We start from the raw sequence: 25,525 nt of genomic DNA on the forward strand, positions 1-25,525 counted from the left end.
TTTGATAAATAAAATTATTGCATTTAATGTATTTTCATGAAAATCCAAATCATATTCCTTAATGTTGTACCAAACAATGCCAGTTCAAATTAAAGAAAATGTACATCAACACTACCTGAAAACAAAATTAAGGAGGTATAAAGCCCCACTTAAACTTTGTTTAATTTGTGTCAAGTGATCATGGCAACAAAGACTATTAAAATTATCTTATAATTATGCACAATGAATGAAAGCATAATAGATAGCAGAGTACTTTTCTACCATAAAATTATTTACACCCACTTTATTCAGCTAGAAACACTAGCTTGAGAGGTACTGGTCTGGTATATTCCACTTGAAATAACTTCTCTACAGCAAACAATTGTCTTATATTTGGAACATGTTGAAGAAAATAATTGTCTCATCATTTCTGTGTTTTGAGTCTTGATTACTGACAGTTCAAGGTACTGTGGGAGAATCCTGGTGTCCTGGATGGCTCGATGAACACATTAAGATCAAGCAGTATTTGTATTCTGAAAATTATCTCCAGTCCATACAAATGCTTGTTGTGTAGGCGGCAGGTCCTGGCTTCTCCTACTGGCACTGGGGTGTAGCAGGGGGGTGGGGGGAGCGTGTGTTAGGAGAGTTTCACCCCGATTTTGTTCTGCTCCTTCTTCATCAGCCGCTGTGCTTCCTTCTCCATTTTCTTTCTTTGCTGTTCTGCTGCTCTCTTTTCTCTGTCCGCAATTTTCTGCTGCCTGAAAAGAAACACATTTGCATCTTTACTTTCATAAAATACTGCACAGCTAAAATAGCAAATTAATTATAAAAAGGGTATCTTCTTATAATCAAGAAATAAATGTTTAATATTCTCATTTCTCTAAAAATTTCAAGGATTTTTCAATAGGAGTACTTCTGCTTATCCTTAGAAGACGACTTTACAAAAAGAAATGTTATCTTTCTGTATAGCTGAGGTGTGTGCAGTCACAGCACTAATGTCTCCAGGAAGAAGAACCCATATCTTCTTACTTTCCTCCTTCACCTCATTTCTACAAAAACTCTCTACTTCAGGAGGAAACTATCCAAAACAGTTTGATATTGTAATTAATTCTCTCATTATTAAATAGATTTTTAAAAATTAGCTAAAGGATGTTAAAAACACATTGCAAAGAGGAAAGGATTTCAGATGGATCAGAACCAAGGAATTTACAGATTAGCATTTGAGCAGCGCCATCACTAGCAGGAATTTATCAGTTTCACACTACGACTCTAGCTGGCTCTTAGCCCGGTATAACTCCAGGGACTAGAGATGACAGAAACACTCTGCTCAATTGGCTTGTGTAGGAAGGGAGACTGGGCCTAGAAAGATGACACAGGAGAGAGGGAGGGACCCTGGGTGTGATGTGAGACAGTAACTCAATACGGAAGACTGAAGAGGGAAAGCACAGGTTACCACTGAGCATGGAATAGGAAGACCTAGATCTATGCAGAACACTTCAGACTGGGGCATCTAAATTTGCATATGTACAACTTAAAGTTTATGAAAATGATGTTAATGCATAAATATTCATATGCATTCACACACCTCTGATTTTCAGTAACAATTATAAATACAAGGGGGCAGTTGCAGATGACCAAAATTCCACAAAGGAGAAAAAATTCTTTGTGCCAACACTCCAACTTTCACTGTCAATTAACCACATTTAAAAAATTAAAGAAAACCGACTTTACATTAGCTCTACTTAAGTCAAAGCATTAGCATTAAAAAGTAGAAAGGAAAATAATTATAAAGGACTGGATAGGTTATAAGAAGATAAACTTTGACATAGTTCCTATCTAAAATGAAAATATCAGTAATGAACATTCCAGGCACAAGAAATAATTCAGATTACTGAAGGCAAATATATTACTCATCCAGAGTCAAGTCTGGAATTGCTTCAGTACTAGAGTAAAGACTCATTGGACTGATCACACGGCTAGAGGATTGAGGGTGGCAATGACACAGATCCACTTTCACAACGCTCAGTGTCTGTCTAAAAGGGAGCAATGCCACACGCCTCCATGTCCTCCGTGTCCTCCTGTCCTCCATGTCCTCCATGTCCTCCTGTCCTCCATGTCCTCCTGTCCTCCATGTCCTCCATGTCCTCCATGTCCTCCTGTCCTCCATGTCCTCCTGTCCTCCATGTCCTCCATGTCCTCCATGTCCTCCTGTCCTCCATGTCCTCCTGTCCTCCATGTCCTCCTGTCCTCCACGTCCTCCACGTCCTCCTGTCCTCCATGTCCTCCTGTCCTCCATGTCCTCCTGTCCTCCATATTCTCCATGTCCTCCTGTCCTCCATGTCCTCCATGTCCTCCTGTCCTCCTGTCCTCCATGTCCTCCTGTCCTCCATGTCCTCCATGTCCTCCTGTCCTCCATGTCCTCCTGTCCTCCATGTCCTCCTGTCCTCCTGTCCTCCATGTCCTCCTGTCCTCCATGTCCTCCATGTCCTCCTGTCCTCCATGTCCTCCATGTCCTCCTGTCCTCCTGTCCTCCATGTCCTCCTGTCCTCCATGTCCTCCTGTCCTCCTGTCCTCCTGTCCTCCTGTCCTCCATGTCCTCCTGTCCTCCATGTCCTCCTGTCCTCCATGTCCTCCTGTCCTCCTGTCCTCCTGTCCTCCTGTCCTCCTGTCCTCCATGTCCTCCATGTCCTCCTGTCCTCCTGTCCTCCTGTCCTCCTGTCCTCCATGTCCTCCTGTCCTCCATGTCCTCCTGTCCTCCATGTCCTCCTGTCCTCCTGTCCTCCTGTCCTCCTGTCCTCCATGTCCTCCATGTCCTCCTGTCCTCCATGTCCTCCTGTCCTCCATGTCCTCCTGTCCTCCATGTCCTCCTGTCCTCCATGTCCTCCTGTCCTCCTGTCCTCCTGTCCTCCATGTCCTCCTGTCCTCCATGTCCTCCTGTCCTCCATGTCCTCCTGTCCTCCATGTCCTCCTGTCCTCCATGTCCTCCTGTCCTCCTGTCCTCCATGTCCTCCTGTCCTCCATGTCCTCCTGTCCTCCTGTCCTCCATGTCCTCCTGTCCTCCTGTCCTCCATGTCCTCCTGTCCTCCATGTCCTCCTGTCCTCCATGTCCTCCATGTCCTCCTGTCCTCCTGTCCTCCTGTCCTCCATGTCCTCCTGTCCTCCTGTCCTCCATGTCCTCCTGTCCTCCTGTCCTCCTGTCCTCCATGTCCTCCTGTCCTCCTGTCCTCCATGTCCTCCTGTCCTCCATGTCCTCCTGTCCTCCATGTCCTCCATGTCCTCCTGTCCTCCATGGCCCATGCTTGTGCAGCACACAGCATGATTTTCGTCTTTCTAATCTTAATAATCTCATTCAATTAAATTGTCATTATAATGTAAAATATTCCTGTTTTCATTTTTGTTTTAAGGAACAAGACAGATGATGGAAAATGGAAAGTTTTATAATAACATTAAGATGCTCCGTTCACGGCTAAAGATTCCATAACAATGTCATTAAAATTATTAGAGTCAAATGAACAGCTCTTTCTTTTATCCTCGTGCCACACAAAAATAATATTAAAGCCCCTCAAATTTCCTAAAAATAGGTGATTTTTGAAACTATTATTTTTAAAATTCAGATAAAAATGTCTGTCTGATGATCCCTGCAACATCATTACTTTAGTTCACAATTTTAAAAACACCTTTTATTAAAGACTCATTTATACTGACCAAATAAAAGCTAAATATGAAAAACTCTCACAACTTTAAAAATGTGATTCCCTCTAACATTTACAAAAAGACATGCTGAAAACACGATTTAAAAAAAAAACAACAAAACAAAATGTCTATTTAACTGCACCCTCTGCTGGTTACTTACGGTTACTATAAATTTACCATCAAAGACAAAAAAGGAACAAAAAAACATAAAAATAAGTACAAGGAAAAAGTAATTCATTTTGTACCCATAGAGCAAAAACAATCATAATTTTAAAAGAAAAATTCTATCACTATATTTTGCTATTTTTATATATTTTATGTGCATGAGCCTGCATGTATGTGTGTGTTATGTGTATACAAGTACACACAGAGGCCAGAAGGAGAAACTGAATCCCCTGAAGCCTATGAGTGCTGGGAACAGAACCTGGGTCTTCTGGAAGAGAAGCAAGTGTTCTTACTCACCAACCCATCTTCCAGCCCCTTGCTAGATGATCTTAAATACACAGAGACTAGACAGATTGACATGTGAGGTTGCATCCATAATAACACTCACAGTTCTGCTTTTCACTCTTCTTACCTTATTTTTTGACCCATCCTAGAAATACAAGAACTAGCCAGGTGGTGGTGGCACACGCCTTTAATCCCAGCACTCGGGAGGCAGAGACAGGTGGATCTCTGTGAGTTTGAGGCCAGCCTGGTCTACAAAGCAAGTTCCAGGACAGTCACCAAAGCTACAAAGAGAAACCCTGTCTCAAAAACAAAACAAAACAACAACAAAAGACCAAACAAACAAACAAAAAACGGAGTACAAGAACTAAGTTTATTACTCAATGAAATATAGAATGACCATTGAACAAAAATGAACTTTAAAACTACAGAATAATATTTGCTTTTCTGTAGCATGGGTCGTTAATCTGACTTCCCTGTTTTATGATACTTTTGTGGACACTAAGGTAAGACACATGGAGACTTTAAGGGTACTTTATTAGCTACTTCTATTCAAATGTGAAGTTCAGACACTATATTAAACTGTGAAACAATAAAATCAAAATGACAACTTCTAATCTAGAACAGCGTATCATGGTGGCTTACATTTCACAGAAGGAGATTGTGACTACCACGTGGTATGTATAGGCAAGTAATCTTTACCATTAAGGTTATTATTCATTGATTTAGACAGTGCTTTAAATCCATATAATGAGATATGAAATCTGGAATTGAGAACATGTTCAATAAGAAACAAGTTCTATAAGGTTCAGTGTGGAAAAATAGAGACAGACAGACATTTGGCAGAGTAGGCTTTCCTGATCTTAAACACAAGAAATAAATTCAAGCATTGTACTCAAGGTGTCAGATAAATGTCATCTGCATACCTCAGAACTTCTTCTGCTTGCCAGGCCGCGTCTTCTTCTTCTTCCCAGGCATTGGTGTTTTCTTGCCAGGTATCTAAGTCACCTAGTTCTGACTACATTGGAAAACAAAGAGAAACTAAGATCGTAAACAGCCGTCATTTCTCTACACAGTGGTTCAGTTTAAAAAAAAAAAAAAAGGAGCAGTTTTAAGTCTAAGCCAAACTGTACCATTCCCTACATCAGGCATAAATGATCTAGCCTCTAGTCTGCCGAGAACTGCAGGTTTCACAGTAATGCTGTGATGTGTGACTTTCCCAAGTGGTAAACAATGTTCTGCACGACTGGTATAATAATGGCCCGCCTCATGGAGCCAACCACTTCTGACTGCATCTAAGGTCTGCTCCACAGCAGAGAATTCACAGCTGGTGCTATAAACATGGTCAACAGTCCATGGCTGGGGAGGACGTAGGCATGAGTAGGGAACAGGCGTGCTGTGCTCACTAAATGAACTTCTAAAGATTTACCGTTATGCCTATAAGCTGGTGCTGCTGTCAGCTTTAGTCAGAGAAGCTTCTTTTTCCAATCAGCTCTGGTTTCTGTAGACTCCTAAGTGCTCAAAATGACCAGCATCAGTGACTGCTGAATGCTTAACTCTAAGAGGAAGCCTCTAAGACCTGCTAGCCAGGCTCAGAAAACACCTGGAAGGGGCAGGAGGAATGGGTAAAGCACTGTGAAATGTAGCCTCTCTGAAATGGCATAGCAAGGGCACTCCAGTCCTCACAGGAGTTGTGACTAACTGCACAAGACTCGCCGATGAAGAGCTCCTCTCAGCATCCCCTCACGGAAGTGGGGAGGGCTCATGAGGCCCCTTTTGCACCTGACAACCTACAAGCATTTACTGATAGCTGGAGGATGGGAGCAGGGCAGAAAGACATTTTCTTCAGTGGTGCAGACACTGGCAACTTTGTACTTTGAATTTATCTTAAATTACATCACAGCTTAAATGTAAACTTACTCTGTGAGGAAAAATATCCCTAAGTCAAAACTTACCTTAGTCATTTTAGAGATAACTCCTATAATTCTAACATGTAAATATCATCAAATTTTGCTCTGTCTTTTCTGTGTATAACGTTACCCTGACTAAGTGTCCAATATAATTTGTAATCTGACTCAATATTATATTGATAAAGCTTTGGATGAAATTTTAAATTTCTTCAATGTCCTGAGAATTTTTCTCTTCTTAAAAGAAAGAGAGAGAGAGAGAGAGAGAGAGAGAGAGAGAGAGAGAGAGAGAGAGAGAGAGAGAGGCTGACCCTAGCTCGCACTGGCATACTTACTGACTGATGAATGAAAGGCATGTCTTGTGTAGCTGCCAATCTACTGGAGAAACCTGTGCCACCATCTGGGATACTAAAATTCAACGGTTCTCTCTTCTTAATGACAATCTGAAACATAAATGACAACAGGATTACAAGGATAATCTACACAAAACCACATAGAAATAATTCATCAATGTATTTGGTATTGCTTAAATTGTGCTTGTTTGTCTTTATAATACACAATGAAGTAAGAGTTATTCTGTAAACAGTACCAAAATTCCCATGCAATTATAACATAAATCAGCTTCATATCAAAAAAACTTGTATCTCATTTTAAAAAAATCTTGTCTTTTCCTTCTCCCTGTTTTATGAGGGTTACTAAAATTTAATTTGGTACTTTAAATTACTAAATAAAATAATAACATATCTAATATGTTCTACCAAAAGTATACCTACCATCTTTAATACGTGGAATGGTATTATAATATATTTACTTGAAATATTGTAAATTTCAGGAAAAGCACCTTTAATCTAAATTAATGTAATAAGGCATGATATAATATACTAAATCCCAGCAATATAGTTCCACAATATAAGATATACATCAACTGAGAAATTTGTTAAGTATCCTTCCTTACTGGAATATTTGAACACAGTTAAAAAAGAAAAACGCATATATGTAGCTGAAACTAAGAAAAAGACAGCAAGAAAATACATAAGGAGTGCTGAATAAAAAATACTTTCATGTTATATAAAATATATGTATCTACATATATACAAACATTTTTATAGAATGTTCCTGTATTTGAATAAAAAGTACGAGTTTCTGAAATAGAAGAGCAGAATGGACTAACACGACACCATTAGAAGGAGATGAAGCAGAACTAACTATTTATCACACTATGGTGTAAGAGGACAGTATGCATGACTGGTGTCAGGAATAGCAGTATGTGATACACAAACAACAGAAAAGTTATTCAGTGGCTACTTTGGGAAGCAGAATTGGCTGAGTGATGAGAAAGTCAGTCAGGGTTCATTATGAGCTCTCCAGTATTCTCCTATTTTGGTAAAAGAACAGGAAACTGTCATTGTGCTCTTTCCAACATCTCTGCATCTCTATGCAAGCTCATCTCACCTCAAAAGGGAGGAAAGCTAACAAATTCACAACTTTACAGTGTTCTACCAAGGACTGGTTACAAGAGCTGTACATGGTATATGATGGGAAATTATTAATGTATAGATATCATCATACTTGGAACTTCTTAAAACTGCTAATTTTATTGGCTTAAGTTTCTCTTAGCAGAGACTAACACCTACTATCTGAGAGCCAATAGAATTTCTGGAAATACTTAGCTAACTTAGAAAACTTCGAATATGCATTATTAGATCTGTTTTAGGTCATGTGAATACATAACATTTTATTTAATCTTAGAGAAAACAAAGTGATATACAGGCTTTCTAATGAACACAATTATACTCTCTAGTTTTACTGAGGATCTAGGAAGCATTCTAAACTCCAAAAGCATGAATCTTCCACGTACTTTCTGAGTTTTCCTGATAGTTGGTGTCATGTCCTTGAAATAGTCAGGTTCCAGCTGTTCCAAAGAGTTTTGTTGTGTTGCCACACTCCCATTCCCTCCTTCAATTTTGACACTTGTGGGTGCATCTTCATCCCAGGAAGTCCACTCCTCCACATCTGTCTAAATGTAATTGATTGAACTGTGAGACACAAAAGGACAACCTAACAATCACCTCGACCTTTATTAGAGAAACAGGCTTTCTGAGACACTGGTTTTAAAACTCTCTTGAACCACAGACATATATGCAATTCAAACCACACTCTGAAACTACTTCAAGCAGGTGCTTTTGAAAACTGAGTTAGCATTACATGTACTGGACACATAGGGTAGACTGGAACTTTCCATTCAACCCTAACCAAAAGAATCACCTGACTTTAAAAAAAAAATGTATCAATATTTTCCACAAGACATGAGGGAAGTAAAAGTCTCAATGTGATAACAAATGCCCAAAAAACAAACCAGAATTTTCAATATATCAGGAATTCGTGAATCTCAATTCACATGCAAAACTAATTACAAAATGGCAACCCCACGATGATATAAATGTAGGATACATACAAAAATTTAAATGCTAAATGTTTCATAAAAGTAGCAGGTACTTAAAATCAGTAGGGGAGAAATTAGATGTTAAGATACACACACACACACACACACACACACACACACACAATATAAAGAACTGAATAAAAGTAAGCAAACGATAAGAAAATCACCGAGAATCCTGACCACCCAATCTTTCTGATGCAGTTTATCTAGTGTGAAAGCCATGTTCTGGAGTACACCTCCATTACAGACTACCTGCTTAGGGACAGACGAGTAATCAACTGTGGTGGGCAAAGTTATTTGGTCTCCACTTAATTTCCTTCCTCTGCCAGATCTGAAAGAAACAGGATATATTTCAAGAAACACCCAGACAAGCATGCATGAAAACACATTTTAGATAATAATTTACTCAGAAAATGGGACTTTTCAACTTTATAATTATTGTTTTAAACAATAACTGCCCCAAAAGCTATGATGAAAAAGCATGACTCAGCAATCTTGCCAATGTTTCCCAAATCTTAGGCAATGTAGCTGCTTTTCGGTTAGGATTAGAATTATAGACAAATTTATAGGATTTGGGATGAACTGAACATCAAACACAAACGCAAGCCCCTCTGAGCCTTGTGCTCCCCCAGTGTTCTGCGTTCTGAAGATAAAGCTCTAAGCTACTAATCAGGAAGGACTGGTTTTACATTTCATAGATTGCTTGGTAAAATTAAGTATTCAACTATTAAAAAGTTTAAAAATCAGGGGTTGGAGAGACAACTCAGCAGTTAAGAGCACTGACTCTGCTTCCAGAGGACCCAGGTTCAGTTCCCAACACTTACATGGCAGCTCACAATTGTCTACAACTCCAAGATCTAACACCTTCACACAGACATACATCCAGACAAAACATCAATGCACATGGAATAAAATAAATTAATTAAAAAAGGAAAAATTTGAAAATCAATTAGCTAAACTAAACCAATTGATTTCTAAGGATTTGTAGAGAAATACTACATTAATCAGGATATAATATCATTCAGCTGTTAACATGAGCTAAAGAATCCACACTGACAAGACATTCAAAGCTTTTTTACTGATGCTAATGAGAATTAATTCATCAGCTACAGTATCCTCATCTGTCAACTGGATAGCCACACTTCTAAGGTTCTTTTAAGGCTTTAACTAAGAAATGTATTTAAAGCAGCTAGAATAACATTAGCTACATAGTGAGATATAAAAACACAGTAGCCACTAAACCCAGCAGTCTGGAACTCATTCCCTTAGAGCAAAGGGGGTTATTTTAGGACAAATTCACAAGCTTTATTTTATTCACTTTATTTTTATTCACTTTTATAAAGACAAAACTATTACAGCCTATTACAAAATTTATTCCACAAGTATGGAATTTTACAACACGTAATCCAGCTTCATTTTGACACCTAAGTTTACCCTAATAAAGAGCTGGTTTTCTTTACAACTGAATGTATGCAGTCCTAAACATGCTGACACTGACAACAGAAACTCACAGTGATAACAAACAAAGCCTTGATATGGCACCAAATATCATTTCTTATTCTAACACTAACCTACACTGACTAGACTTTTAGAAACTGCAGACACATGAAGACATCGACGCTCCAAGACAATGGTTGACGATGCCTTTGACTTCTGTCTGGTACTAGCATTTACTCCCATCCTGCTTTCCCTAGTAAATTTCTGGTCACTCTTTTTCATTCTCTGACTAGAACATTTTTTCACCAAATCCTCAAGGGTCAACCACTCCATTTCTTCCATGTGTTTCTTGACTTCTCATCTCCCAGTGATCTCTTCAACTCCACAGCATTTCATCAATATGCTAACTTCTGAACAGGCTCACCCTAGTACTGTGTGTACCTTCCTAAACTACCTTCTGAAGAGAGGGCTGATTACCACTTACATCTGCTTTCCTGCTACCCTACCTATCACTAAGCTTCTCTGGAAAACTTACGCCAAAAGACCTAACAGTCTAACAGTTCCTCTGATTGATAGCTTTTGTTTGTTTGTTTTGAAACAGAGTCACTTTATGCAGCTCTGGCTCCCTCACAGAAATCCACCTGCCTTTGCCTTCCAAATGCTGTGATTAAAGGCATGAACCATTCCTGATTAAGACTTAGGCCCAAACAACTCAGTACTTATAGATGTCCTAAGTTCTTTGTAGCCAATTGAAAATCTCAATACACATATACCTTTCTTTTCTTAACCCTCTCATGACCAAAAAGCTGAGAAAGGAGGAATGCAAACTTGAGTACAGCCTAACCTACACAGAAATATAGAAGCCAGCTTGGGAAATAGCAACATCTTGTTTCAAAACAAGAAAAGAAAAAAAAAGGCAGAAAATAAAAATTATTATTTTTATTTGGAATAAAATACAAATTTTTACTATTGAAATATATATGCCGTTTGGGCATTACATAGCCTCTGAAGCCTTCAATCACACTGAATACAGACACCCTCACTTTCTGCTCTACATTAATTTTGGTGGCATAATGACTTTTAATTACAACCTAAGAACGTAGCTTTGTAATGATATGTTACCAACAAAGCTACAGATCCCAGTGCTGCAAATATGAGCTGTCTGAATTTGGATTCTACCAGTGCTCAGCAGCTACTGACCACTGCAGCTCTGCTGGAAACTCTTAACCCTTAGAACACACTTCTGAATGTCCCGGGGAGTCCTGTGGCACCTTGGAGTTGAGAAGCCACAGATAGAGTATGTCATGTGCTGAGACAGAAGGATTTGGAATCTAAGGAAATCCAAATGTAGCCAAACACTTTATTCTGGCCACACACATCTTTTTTATAGTTTCTTTGTTTAAAGTCTCAAAAATCCATTTTTTTTTTTCTGTGTCTGTGTATATCTTATACGTGCCTGTGCATCATGTGCACACCTGCTATCTGCAGAAGCCAGAAGAGGGCCCTGGATTCCCCACAACTGGAGTTTAGAGATCTGTGAGCCACCATGTGGATGCTAGGAACCAAACCCAGGTTCTCTGCCAGTGCAGCAACAACTCTTAGCCACTGCCATCACTCCAGCCCCTCTCTGTTGAAAGTTTAAAAAATAAATACAAAAATAGCCCTTATATAGAAATATACATAGAAATATCTAAGCTTAACTTTGCCTAACCACTTCTAAACATTCCAATCATGAGAGAATACATATTATCTGTTATCACGGTACTATTTAACCTTGGTCTGCTTCTTTCCAAAATTTTACAGGACTAATTACTTAATATATTTAAATGGAAGATGTGAACATCTGAAAGAACAAAAACAACTGATATCCTTTCTAGATCTGCAAAAATGTTTTGAAAAAGCATAGAGATTAATGCGTACTTTAAGCAGGACAGCTAGTTTAAATACGATATCCATGTCTTTTGAAGTTAGGAAGTAATCTTCACCAATAAAGAGACAAATAGGTCAGTGTAAATACAGAAATCATTTACCTGCATATTAGTCTCTTTAGGAATGAGAACACTGTCGCCAGGCAGGTACAAACTTTAAATAATCGAAACTGAGTGATGGCCATGGCGAGAACCAAAACCTGTGGGAAAAGGAAAGACACGCACACAGAAACAATGTATTAGACACGTTGCTGAAGCCATGCTCTTCTTTTGAATTCAAACTAAAAAGTCCTTATCCACTAAGAGAAATTTGACATCTTCATTTTTCTCTAAAAGATACAACTATAACATTAAATTCCAATACAATGTAAGTCATTTTATAGTTGTGAGGAAGAATACTCTTCATCCTCAGTCTCTAAAAAATGCTTTGCCTAAACTAGTACAAATTTACTTACAATTTAAACGCTCAAAAAAGGACAGCATAGTATATATTAAACCTTTCTATACCTTTTAAAATTTGATTCACCTCAACATAGCACTATGAAAAATATTTTCAACATTTTAACCTTGAGATACTCTCATTATTTCACAGATGGCGAAACTGAACTGAGTCAAGTCAGCTAACATGTTCTAAGCATAGCTAGTAAGTTCAGGCAAAGGATAAAACCCATCTAGTTCAGGTCTGCAAACTTAGTGATCTGTTCAAAGAAACAGTGATGCTTGGGCCTGCACTTAGTAAGTCTATTAATCTAGTCTCTGAGGAATAAGGACAAATCATACCCAACAGTAACTTGCAGGTTTTTAAAGATAGCTCATAATGAAGTTTCCTCAACTAAATGAAGTTTTACATTAGTAGGTTAAAAATTAAATAATAAGAAATATTTGCCTCTCATGATGAGAGGGGAGATACAGACGCATTAGGAAACTAAGATCTGTATCTTAACCTGAGTGGTAAAACAGGACTTGCTTTGTTGCATAAATTATTTATATATTATACCACAATATAAAAGCTCAATACACACAGCCAAATCGTAAAGAAAAGGAAGGAAGAAAACAAGAAAGCAAGGAAAACACACTAACTGTCATGGTCCTGAGCTTGACTACTCTGTAGTCAGTAACTGGCAGCTCCTTCTGAAGAAGCACAGCTAGTCCTTTCTGGTTCTAGGGTTAACAGTAGAATGCAGACTACTAAAGGTACAACGGAAAAGTTCCACAAGGTTCTCTTAGCAACGCCCATGTACTTTTGTGCACATGAAGACTGCCTATCTTAACTGAATGGCCTACTCAATGTCCAAGGCTGGAGGTGGCTCACTACTGAGCAAGGGCAAAGAACAGTGATGCTAAACAAAAGGGAACCAAGAGCACATTACCGATCTCCTTCTTCAAGTACTACACACACACACACACACACACACACACACGCACACACAATTTATGACAAATATCCCCAAGGTGGTGTAGTTGGTTTCAAAACCTGCAACAAAGCTGACTCCTTTTTCTCAACGAATCTCAGAGATGCCAATGGCTTACAAGCATTATTTGGTTTCCCAAAGTTGTCCATATTGTTTCCTACCCTCTTGGTGGAATAGTCTTCTTAGCCTGTGTTTTTCCACTGAAAAACTTCACATTTTTCTACTTCACAGCATAGTAATATCTATATACTACCTATGTGCCCTACCCAATACTTCTCTGGTACGTTGTTATCATTTGCAAAACAAAATTTGAAAGAAATATTTGATGCGTCATTATAAGTAGAATGAACAGAATAAAATGGTGAATTAAGGCTTCATTAAAGTTGATTGGTCAAAAGTACCTGTCAACAAATAGAAAAGCAAACTTTCCAAAGAGAAATTTGAGTAAGCATTAGTGCCCTGCACAGGAAATGGATGGAATAAAGACCATATTGCTGAGCAAAATAAGCTAGTCAGAAAGACAAAGACAGCATTTTCCCCAACGTTTGTACAAGCTAGATTTCCAATTCAGGAAGACACAAAAATAGATGTGGTACTATTTGTAAGAAGATGGGGGCCAGAAGAACAATAGTAATGGGGGGCAGGGGGTAAAACAAACTGCATTACATAAAGAAATGAAATATAATGGAGCCCAGTAATTTATACAGTCAATATACATTAATAAAAATTCCCGGTAAATTTTAAAAAATATAATAAAGGCAGCAGTGGCGCATGCCTTTAATCCCAGCACTCAGGAGGCAGAGGCAGGCAGATCTCTGTGAGTTCGAGACCAGCCTGGTCTACAAGAGCTAGTTCCAGGACAGACTCCAAAGCTACAGAGAAACCCTGTCTCAAAAAACCAAACAAATAAATAAATAAATTTTCAGAAAAATTATTTAAAAGGTAGCTTTATAGCTCAATGGCATACATCACTAGGAAAGGACATACAGCAAAGAGATATTCCTGCAAGATTTTTGGGGGGGGAAAAGACATTTACTATTTTGGTACTGTGACAGGGTGCCGCCTTAGGCTGAGAACAAACTTCATTCAGTCTTGAGGAGCTACACTTCTTATACATCCAAAGTGTCACTACTCAGTAATACCCGTCACCTTGAATGACTCCAACAAAAAGTAGAAATAAGATTTCAAGTTTAAGTGAAAAACCAGAAAGTCGAATTATTACTGATTACAGAAGAGAATTCCCTCTTAACAACAGCATTCCGATTCTGTGAGAAATCTGCTTCTGTAATTAATGAAAGAGACCTACAATCTACTAACCATTATGAACCAAGCACCACCTAAATACTAGCTAACTGAACCTACAGAACTTCTTTCTAGTGAATAGATATTTCCTCATCTAGTAGACAGAAACAGAATGAGCACATTTCCACATTCATACAACTGCTTGCATTCAAACCTACATTGATTTAATTTGAAAACCAAGAACAAACTAGTCTCAAACATCCTCATGAATCTGGGGAGATATAAGTTCCAGGATAAAATTTCCAACCAGTTTCACTAAAATGGGGAAAATGTACCCAAGCTATTAAGTAACACTCTATCAATGACACTGACTCGTAGACAAATCTTACTCAGGACTTGTACATACACTGCAAATAAAAAGAGGTGAAGAGATATTGGCGCACACTCTGTAACATATGCTACACTCTTAAGGAGAAAACACTTCCCTGCACAGAGAAACCCTCTTTGCTACTCGGTAGTCTTGAGTTTCTTTCTACATCTACTTTATTCAAAAGAAAAAGCCTAGAAAGATAGGACCCTTCCAGTGTGCCTCAGTTTCTTATCTCTAAATCTTAGGCAGAGCCAGCATTTATGCGCTCAAATATTTCCTGAATGAAAAGGAACCAGCATTCCTTGGGCCGTAACATGTTCGGGATGTAGTCCAAATGTTTCACCATTCCCAGGTAACATGGCCTATAAACCAGGATTAATTGGAAGAGATCCCAAGGTCTGACTCTCCCTACATATTCCGTCTGAAATTAGTTTAATCGTATACATATCGCTACAGTCTGGTTTCTAAAATACCCTATCAACTAGGAAAATATTTGGGTCTACTTTGTAATTTGGGTGCTTTAAAATGCTTTCTAGAACCAGGCAATATTGAAATAGCCTACTACCAAAATACATGGATTAAAAAGCAGTCCTTAAAATGACTAACAAAATTCAGAAACTTTATATATGACAGAAGAATTTTGAGAAAATGACATCTCCGATCAAGCAAGTAGGATGAGATGTCTGTTGTGTCAACTGAGAAAGATCTCTCTACAGCCGGGGTGGAAAGCATAAAGAAAAAGAATCCTGCATGAAGTCAATCCCTCCTTGAGCTCACTGATCACATGCTGGAGTAAAGATCCAGCCTACAATTCATTACGCCAAGTAGTGATACCCATTCAACGCGTCATTTAGTGCTGTACTTCACAACCCGAGCCTTTTCATACAAACACTCCAAAGTCCTACAATCTACAGCAGCACAGAACAAACTCAAAGGAATCCCCGAACTACTAAAGTTAAAAATCCCCAAGGTTCCAATGAAAATCCCCTGCTCCCAAACAGGAAAAACGACGGGTCACCAGCAGAGGCAAGTAAGCAGAACCAGCAGCGCTGTTTTGGCAAGCTGGAAGTAAAAACCGTCTCTGTACCATGGGGCCTTCGCATGTGACCCCGCTGGGGCAGCCATCTAGGTGGGCCATCTGGTGAAATGACTCCGCGGAGAGTTTCCTAACTGAAATCATTTTCACTTTCGCGTGACCCACCTAGAATCTGGCCGACGGGGGAAAAAACGAAAATCATACCCACTGCACAGATGAGCAAAACAACTCGCGAGCTTTCTGGTTACGCAATCCCACGCCCGGCGGCGGGAATCATGCCAGGCGCTCTACACTACAGGAGGTGGGAGCCAGCCGGGTGGGCTGGGATTCCAAGGTTGGGGACCTCGGGCCCCGGAGGTGAGAGGCCCGGAGAGGGAGGACAGGAAGGAGGCACATTGCCCTTGGGGAAGACTCAACACGGGGCTTTTCCGGGTCGGCAGCGCACAGGCCGGTGTCCCAGGCGGTGCGCGTGGCATGGCGAAGGCACACGGACTCAGCCGGTTCCTAGCCATGCCGGGCTCGCCCCACAGGTCACCCTGACCCGGAAACAGTCCCCCCCCCAGAGTGGCCCGGCGTGGAGGAGGTCGCGGGAAGAGGGCCGAAGAGGAAGGCAGGAGAGCAGGAAGTACGGGACGACCCAGAGGGGGACCGCGGGTGGAAAGGAGGCGGGTGGGGTCGAGCCAAGCCCCCACTCGCGGGCGGGCGGGCGCGCGCAGGCCGCACACACTCACCTGCCCCTCCCCCTGCCCGCCCGCCCGGCGGAGGCTCCGATCCGCCGCGGGCAGCGCGCGCGGGCGCGCACGCGCACACACACACGCGCGCGCGCTCGGCCGGCGGGCGCGCGGGCGCGCACACGGCTTTTCCCCGAGCTCGCGCTCGGCCGGCTCAGCCCCAGCTCCGCTCATTCAAAGCCGGGCGCGCGCTCCGTCGCAGCCGCCGTTGCCGCCGCGCAGCCGCCATGGCCGCCCCTTCGCCAGAAAGCCCGCCCCGGACTCCGGATCCGCTCAGGCTCCGCCCTACTCCCCGCCCCAGTCCCCGCCTCCAAGGCGGAGCTACTGCTGTCTCCAGGCTCTCCCTTCCGCACCCCGCCCCAGGTCTCTTCTGGCCCAATAAGAAGATAGAATGCGTCTTTGACGTACAAGCCGCAAGCCAATGGGCGTAGAGGGCGTGGCTAGCACAGCAGTGATAAGGAAGCTTGAGCTTTGGCCTTTTGATAGCGGTAGTTGTTGGTTTCCCTGATTTATTCATTTATTTATTTATTTTAGTCGTGGAGCGATTGGGTTTGTGCCAAGTTTCCTCCTTTTCTTTAGTATAGATGAGTGTCTTGCCCGTGACCTATCCCCTTTCTGCTCCATTCGTAAAAACCTGCCCGCCAGATGGGGCCAAGGGGAAGCTGCCTCTACATTAGGAAGCATTGGAGGAGCTTCTAAAACGGACTAGGACAGACTCCAGTTATTGCAGCACTTGAGACGTTTACAAGTCTCTTCCAGGATTTAGCCTGCTCGACTAAAATCTTAGTTCAGTTTTTAACTGGACGTAAACGAGCATTTCCTCTAAGTTCCTCGTTATATCCTGGCCTGCATCAGGGCTAGGCATTTTACCAAGCTCCTGTTCTTTTGTGGTTCTCTCTTGGAATAGGATATTTTTATGTTGTTTATTTTTGTTTTGTTTTTACTTTTTATTGTACATATTCATTGTACATATTACTGTGTCCCATATAAATGCTTTCACATAAGGATACATTGTATCTTGAACCCCACTACACCACCCCCTTTTTTTCCTTCTACCTCCCATAGACCCTTGTTCCCCTACAGTGTACAGCCTAGACAGTTTCCTTGTACTTATTTATGAGTTTCCATGCTGTCTTCTATCTTGTATGCTAGTAAACCCTAGAGCAACTGTTCTCAAGCTGTGGGTGCAAGCCTTTTAAGGCTTGAACAACCCTTAATAGTACAAAATTACAGTTATGAATAGCAACAAAAATGATTTTATGGTTGGGGTCACCTCAACATGAGCTGTATTAAAGGGTCACAGCATTAGAAAGGTTGAGAACCACTTAGAGTTTATGACTGTATTGGACTAGGAACCCTTAAGCTACTGTTGGAAAGTGGCTGGTGTGTGTGTGTGTGTGTGTGTGTGTGTGTGTGTGTGTGTGTGTGTATGATATATCCAAAAGCTGAAAACACTTTTTTTCAAATTGTTTCTCAACTAGTCTTTTTCTTCAAGATTTCTTGAGTAAATTGGGAGCGTGGGGATGACGAGATAGGGTAGAAGGAGATGGGGAGAAAGAGAGAGGAGCAAAGAAAAATGTATAGCTCAATAAAAACAATTTTAAAAAGATTTGGAAAAAAGTGACAACTGCCTTTGTTCTCCCACCATGTTATCTGTTATCTGTCACTTAACTTCCAGCATTCTGCCCACCCTCCTCCCTGCAATCTGCTCCACACTTTTATTAGTAATTTAGTGTGTTTTCTTTTTTGTTCGTTTGTTTGTTTTTTGTTTTTTGAGACAGAATTTCTCTATGTAACAGGCCTACATGTCCTGGAACTAGCTCTTGTAGACCAGACTGGCATCAGACTCACAGAGATCCTCCTGCTTCTGCCTCTCGAGTGCTGGGATTAAAGGCATTCACCACCACCACCCAGCATATTTTATTATCTTTATCTGTCTTTGAGAGTCTTCTGGTCTTGAATTTAAGCCCCTCCTGCCTCAGCCTCCGTGGTTTTCTGGAATGACTAACATGTACCACCATTTCAAACCAACAATTCGTTATGCTTACCCTGCAAGGAGGAAGAAAGTGAATTTAGCATTCTAGGTAAACACAAACGCATTATTTAATTTCTTAATCTGGGTTTCCTTTTAAGTGAATTTACTGCTTACAAAACTTTTTGTGAAGTCTGTTACATACCAAGCAATCATAGATTATAGCCATTCAACACTTGACCACTTTAAAGAAGTCCCCTGCAGTCTGCTAAACAGGTATCTTAACTATAATCTCTTTTATCGTACAAATTCCAATAATCTATCATTTCCAATATTTTTTGAATTTCCAAAATTCAATAATTCTGACATGAGATTTTTTTTCCGAAATAGAGTTTCCCTGTGTAGCCCCTATAGATCAGGTTGACCTTGAACTCAGAGATCCAACTGCCTTTGCATCCCAAGTGCTGGGACTAAAGGTGTACACCACCACTAGGCTGTTTTATCTTTTTAAGTTTATTATTTACACCTTTGTTACAAATTACTTATTATATCCCATGTTAATTTCTTCCTTTTTATGATTTTTTTCTCTTTTAATTTGTCACTTCCAATTAAAAGGAAGGAGGGCACACACTTCTGTAGAAAACCTGGTGACTGAGTGCATCCTTGCTTCACAACATAGAGCGATAGAAAAGCAATGGTACTGGCTGGCTAGTTTTATGTCAGTTTGACATGAGCTAGAATTATCAAAGAGGGAGCCTCAATTTCATTGAAAATAAAAATGACATACTAAGATAGGACTGTTGTCAAGTTCGTGGGGGCATTCTCCTAATTAATGATTCTGTGAAGAGACTCAACCAATTGAAGGTGGGGCCACCTCTGGACTGGTGGCTCTAACTTCTAGATGAAAGCAGGTTGAGCAAGTCATGTGGAGATAGCCAGTAAGCAGCATTCCTCCATAACATTTGCATCAGCTCCTGCCTCTAGGTCCCTGCCTGTTTTTAGTTCCTGTCATTTCCGACAGTAATGATGGGTGATTTGAATGCGAGCCCAATAAGCTTGTTTCTCCCAGAGCTGCTTTGGTCATAGTGTTTCATCATGGCAATGAGAACCCTAACCAAGACAACCAAACAAAAGACTGAAAACTGAATTTCCTTTTAAAACGCCAATAAGAATATTTTAAATCTTCTTGGTGATCTCACAGGTCAGCACTTCAGGATCCCTCCTGGAATACGGGTGTGAGTTCAAGCAAGTCTGGGGAATGAAGACACGCCTCACCTTTAGGATGTCTCTAGCCTTTCTCTGCACAGGGGAATCAGCCTCCGTCTGGACTGAGACACCTTAACTTAGCCAAGGGTGTTTTTTACAGTTTTCCATATTTGCACTAAAGCAAGTTGATTTCCATATTCTCAAAACAACCTGACTGGGCTGCCAAATGCAAATACCCGATTCAGGAATATCACAGTTTGCAGGATTTTTCCAAATAAGTTTCTTTTTCTTTTGTGGTTTTTTTTTTGTTGTTGTTGTTGTTTTTCATTTTTCGAGACAGGGTTCTCTGTAGCTTTGGAGCCTGTCCTGGAACAAGCTCTTGTAGACCAGGCTGGCCTTGAACTCACAAAGATCTGCCTGCCTCTGCCTCCCAAGTGCTGGGATTAAAGGCATGCACCACCACCTCCCTGCTCCAAATAAGTTTTTCTGTGTGTTTTGTACCCTTGGAAAACTCTCAGAGAAAATTCACATAGAGGGCAGCAAGAGAAAAAAAAGTAATCAAGAAACAAAGGACTTATTAGGGCTAAATCTTAGCACTTTGGAGCCAGCCCCTCGATTAGAGAGCACTTTTAAGTTTGCAACTTCAAGTCTTGTTCTGGAGCTGGGGAGGATGATATAAAGTAGGAAGAACAAAAGAGATTTTCAGATTCTCAGTGGAAAGGGCAACACAACAGCCCACTAAAATTACCATAAGAAAACACTCAATAGGGTAACTTTTCCTGATTGTAACTGTTACTGATTTGTAACTTTTCCTTATTGTAACTGTTACTGATTGTAACTGTTCCTAATTGTAACTGTTCCTGATAGTAATTGTAGGTGCATGGCATTTTCTATATTGCCTTTCTCAGTGGGGTCTAGTTCATCCTGCCTGTTCTGTGCATAAAATATTTGCCCATTTTAAAGCTACTGACCATCCTCCTCCTCATTTAATTCAGGCTCCCTTTGGGAGGGTCTTCATTGTTTAGGTTCTCTAGCTGTGGCTGAGTCTTCTGCACTAACCCTGTTCAGTGGTTGACCAATTTCTGGCTTTTCACCAAAGGATACCTCTTTTTTTTGTTCTTTTGTTTTTTTGTTTTTCAATTTAAACCAACTGATGAAACTTGAATGTTAGTAGAGTTTTATTAATGAGCAGCTGTTCACAGTTGGATACAGATTATGAAGTCACATCCATTTCCTGATCAGGCAAGACAGAAGACTTGCAGCTCATAGCACTGAGTGAGAGTGTGGACAGACGTTTGAAAGCATAGACTTTTTGATAATTTTAGTAGATTGTTTTTATTGGCCTGGCTACTACAGAATTTTACTTGCTTTCAAAATAATTAACATCAATATTCTGGAAATTTAAATGCTTTTAAATATCTAAAATCACTATGTCTTAAAGATCAGCTAGTCTGGGCCCTGCTTGGTGGGTTTAGACACAAGGTTTATGGGTTGCTACAGGATTGTTTGGTGGCTTTAGTGGTTAGGAACTTTTAGCAGTAGTGTGAGAGAAGCTATCTGTAGTTGTCTGTTTTTTGCTTTTATTCTTTTTATTCTTTGGGGCTCTTTGCTCTTTTGTTCTTTGAGGGGCCCATCACTCAGTTCCCAAATAAATCACACAGAGGTTTATTCTTTCTTATAAATTTCTGGCCTTAGCTTGGCTTGTTTCTTGCCAGCTTTTTTTCTTTTTAAACTTAACTACCTTTTGCCCATGGGCTTTTTCCTTTTCTTACTTCTGTATATCTTACTTTCACTCTTACTCCATGGCTTGTTGTGTGACTAGTTCCTGACTCCTCTCCTTGTTCTCTTATTGCTCCTCCCCCTTCCAGATTTTTCCTTCTATTTATTCTCTTTGCCTGCCAGCCTCGCCTATCCTTTCTCCTGCCTCACTATTGGCGGTTCAGCTCTTTATTAGACTATCAAGTGTTTTAAACAAGCAAAGAGTCACAGCTTCACAGAGTTAAACAAGTGTAGCATAAATAAAAGCAACATGCCTTAAATGATATTCTACAACCATTATATTTAGCAGTCTTGAGCTTGCATAAGGCTGTGGGGTACTTACTGATTGGCTGCCCCTGAGTTATGGTCTTTCCAAGTACTGCTTTTTCAATTTCAATAAACCAAAACTGAGGCCTGTTCCCTTACAGGGCTATTAGGAGCCTGTCATGGCACTGGTTTGGCTCCTTGGTTCTTTCACTAGGTATACTATACATTTACTATGGTAAAGCTATTTATTTCATATTATAATAAATATTAAAAATGAAATTAAATCTTTTATCAGTGAGAATTAAGTTCAGGTTGTAAGCACACAAGAAATACTAAAAATTTTAAGTTGTGTATATTTTTTCTTAGAAAGAATTTGCATATACAAAGGCTCATCAGTCTAAATATATAAATTTCTCTAAAAAAAAACTGTGAAAATGCTCTTGTCATGTAACCAGATACACTCGTAACAAATACCTTACCCAAAAGGAATTACTTTCTCTGCTTATAGGCACAGATTCCATTGCCATAGCAACTATAACTATTTGTTCTGTAACTGAGTGTTGGTTTTATACAGTGCTATTTAAAACATGAGGGCTGTAAGTCAGAATGAAGTACAGTTTCTGGAATAATTTGGAAACATCTTTTTATCTGAAAAATATATAGTGCAAGAAATTTTTCATTATTCTGTCTATTACTTAATTTACTTAGAGATTTCTTCTAATTTAAAGATACACAGTGTGTCAAATCCTCATATAACCCTGAACCAGAAGGAACTAGTCAAACAAAATCAGCACTCATGGGCAAATAGTGTTCCTGGCAGTGCAGTTTCCATAAGTATTCAACCATTGATTCATAATAATGGAGCTACTTAATATATTATGTCCTATGAATGGGATACCAAGCATCCAAGCACTTATTGCTTGTCTTCTGGAAGGCACTTTCCTTTGATATTACACAATTTATATAATGACTGTCTAGAAAGAAGTCAGAATAAATAAATGGTAAAGTTTCTTTCACTGGCAAATTGATGTTTTGGTATTTGGATCCCACATGAGCAAGCTGAAAACACCCACTGATGAGTCTGGACCCTACAGATAAGAGTTTTCTGACTATCCACAGAATGGGTCAAATCAAGGTATAGGTTTTTCTGATTCAGGTGGTATAGATAATGTCTTGGTTTGGGTTAATGTTGCTATGGTGAAACAGCACGACAAAAAGTAAGCTGGCAGAGGAAAGAGCTTTTTTGGCTTACGCTTCCACATCCATAGCCTATCACTAAAGGAAGTCAGGAGAGAAACTCAAACAGAGCAGGAACCTGAAGGCAAGAGCCGATGAAGAGGCAATGGAGGGTTGTTACTTATGGGCTTGTTCCCCATGGCTCACTCAGCTTTCTTTCTTATAGAAACTGAGACCACCCGCCCAGGGATGGCCCTACCCACAGTGGCCTAGGATCTCCCCCATCAATCACTAATTAAGAAAATGCTCTACAGGCTTGCCTACAGCCCAGTCTTAATTGAGGTTAAATAGGCTAGGTCTCTCTAGCCTATGTCAAGTTTACATAAAGTTAGCCAGAACAGTTTATTGGAAAAAATTATATAGCATGGCTCAGAGAGACAAATGATGGAGGAAGGCCATTGGCTAATAAAGGAACTGCCTTGGCCCATTTTATTGGTTAGGACATAGGTAGGTGGATTAAACAGAACAGAATGCCGGGAGGAAGAGGAAGTGAGCTCAGACTCCACAGCTCTCCTCTCCGGAGCAGACACCTCAGAGAGACGCCATGCTCCCAGCTCCCAGGCAGACGCAAGCAATGAAGCTCCGACCCAGGATGGACATAGGCTAGAATCTTCCCAGTAAGACCGGTGCTCACAGATTATTAGAGATGGGTTGATCGGGATATCAGAATTAGCCAGTAAAGGCTAGAGCTAAAGGGCCAAGCAGTGATTAAATGAATACAGTTTGTGTGTTGTTATTTCGGGGCAAAAGCTAGCCGAGAAGGCGGCTGGGGTGTTGGGGACGCAGCCCCACCACCCTTATTACTACAGACAAAAGTTGCATGTTCATATGTTTCTCCTGGCTTTAAAAATCTTTTGTTTTCTGTGTTTAATTTGGTGTACATTTGGAAGCTAGAAAAATAGAAAGGGGCCATTTGTGATAGTGCATTAAGGGAACAGAGATAGAATATAGGTCAGACAAAAATTGAGATGGGGGGATTCTGGGGGCAGAAAATTTAAAGCAGAGAGAGAATGCCATGTGAGAAACAAAGAAAATGGAGGGGCAGGTGACCAGTTAATACTCAAGTCAAAGTGAATGGACCCCAATTAATCCTGCCTGAGTCTCTCACTTTATCGGGATTACAAAATATCCTCTCCCATGCAAAAGATACTGGTACAAATGAACTGGGTAAGGCCCTGTTTGCCTTAGAGACTGGGAGACTAGATGTGTTATAAGATCTCCTAAAAGGGAGGCAACCTTATGAGATCATTTCCTTACCCCATGTCAGGCACTCCCTGAATTCCTCAATGTGCTCCATCAGCTCTTTGGTGAGATATAATCCTAACATTCCAATCCAAGGCTGGATATTATTAGGAAAAAAGACTATGCCGGTTGCCATTGTTCAGCAGTCACTAGAATGTGTGGACGCCACCAAGGAGGGCACTCCCAGAGTATACTCTCTAGTCGATCAAATAGCTTATATGACCACAAAAATCAGGACACATCCCTTCAACATTATGGAAAAAAATTCCTCTAAATTAATAATTCCATCCAAAATTAAGGATTTAGAATTGGCAGCCAGACATTGTTCTCGATTGACCCTCACCCTGGAGAGATTTCTGGGGACCCTGGACACCCACTTTGAGGAGTCCTGGTTAGTGAAGCTATATCAAGAAATACACTGGAGAGTCCCCTTAGTCTTTTCTTCTAGGCCCCTGACGCAAACACTCACTGCTTGCACAAATGGTGGGAAGAATGCGGTCACCTTTGTAGTTTTCCCTGCAGGGGTGGGGGGGCCGAGACAAAGATTACCAAAATTCTCCCTTGTGGAAGATCTGCTTAATATAAGGAAATTATGGCCATATATATTGTCCTACAAGAGGTCCCAGAACCCTGCAACCTCTATTCAGACAGCTCTTATGTGGTGAACCTAATGCCACACTTACCCTATGTCTATATCACATTGGATGCTAATCCTATTTCTGCCTTGATGATACAACTCAGATCGCTCTTAGAAGGGAGAAAAAACGCTTATACATTCAACATCTCAGAGGACACTAAAACCTCCCTGGCCTCATTTCCCAAGGGAATGCTGCTGCGGATGCTGCAGCTTCAGGGTGCTGTCTCATAGAGGTCTCAACTCCGCCCATATAAAATGCTACCCAAATGCATGGCTTAACTCATGTCAACTAGAAAGGACTCAAATACCCATACCCCCAGATCCCTGCAAAAGAATTTAAAAAATTTGTTGATACATGTAAGACTTGCCAACAGTTTCTCCATACCCACTCCCTTTTACAAGAGCCAGGGATGAACCCAAAAGGGTTAGGACCCAATATCATCTGGCAAACATGTAACACATTACCCTCCATTTGGCAAATTAAAATATATGTTTGTGACCATAGACGCCCACTCTAAGGCATGCTTGGCTAAGGCCCACTCAGGGGAAAAGGCAACCCATGCCAAAAGCCACTTCTTAAAA

At 40.5% G+C, this 25,525-nt stretch overlaps 1 protein-coding gene across 3 annotated transcripts; it reads right to left on the reverse strand.

Moving 5' to 3' along the window:
- On the reverse strand, positions 1–16,872 carry Ebag9 (estrogen receptor binding site associated antigen 9). Of its 3 annotated transcripts, none has more exons than XM_075961049.1 (7): positions 16,626–16,872; positions 11,937–12,034; positions 8,722–8,800; positions 7,885–8,043; positions 6,362–6,469; positions 5,046–5,137; positions 1–737 (listed from the first exon to the last, which is right to left on the reverse strand). In XM_075961049.1, exons 1-7 carry the CDS (start codon positions 16,797–16,799, stop codon positions 617–619), a joined length of 831 nt encoding a protein of 276 aa, XP_075817164.1. In that variant the 5' UTR covers positions 16,800–16,872; the 3' UTR covers positions 1–616. The 3 variants fall into 3 exon arrangements, with proteins under 3 accessions (XP_075817164.1, XP_075817165.1, XP_075817166.1); XM_075961050.1 differs by having other exon boundaries at positions 16,099–16,627; XM_075961051.1 differs by lacking the exon at positions 16,626–16,872 and adding an exon at positions 16,060–16,427.
- Positions 16,873–25,525: the final 8,653 nt, after the last annotated feature.

The sequence above is a fragment of the Microtus pennsylvanicus genome, chromosome 2 (genome assembly GCF_037038515.1).
Source record: "Microtus pennsylvanicus isolate mMicPen1 chromosome 2, mMicPen1.hap1, whole genome shotgun sequence".
Classification (NCBI taxonomy): Eukaryota; Metazoa; Chordata; class Mammalia; order Rodentia; family Cricetidae; genus Microtus; species Microtus pennsylvanicus.

What these genes read in the sequence shown, in the direction of transcription:
- Ebag9 (XM_075961049.1), bottom strand. Translation starts at nt 16,799, where the DNA reads ATGAGCGGAGCTGGGGCTGAGCCGGCCGAGCGCGAGCTCGGGGAAAAG. An exon ending in GCGGGCAGGGGGAGGGGCAG is followed by an intron (nt 12,035 to 16,625) that starts GTGAGTGTGTGC and finishes CTTTTCCCACAG; the next exon opens with GTTTTGGTTCTCGCCATGGC. An exon ending in CTATCAGGAAAACTCAGAAA is followed by an intron (nt 6,470 to 7,884) that starts GTACGTGGAAGA and finishes TTTATGTTTCAG; the next exon opens with ATTGTCATTAAGAAGAGAGA.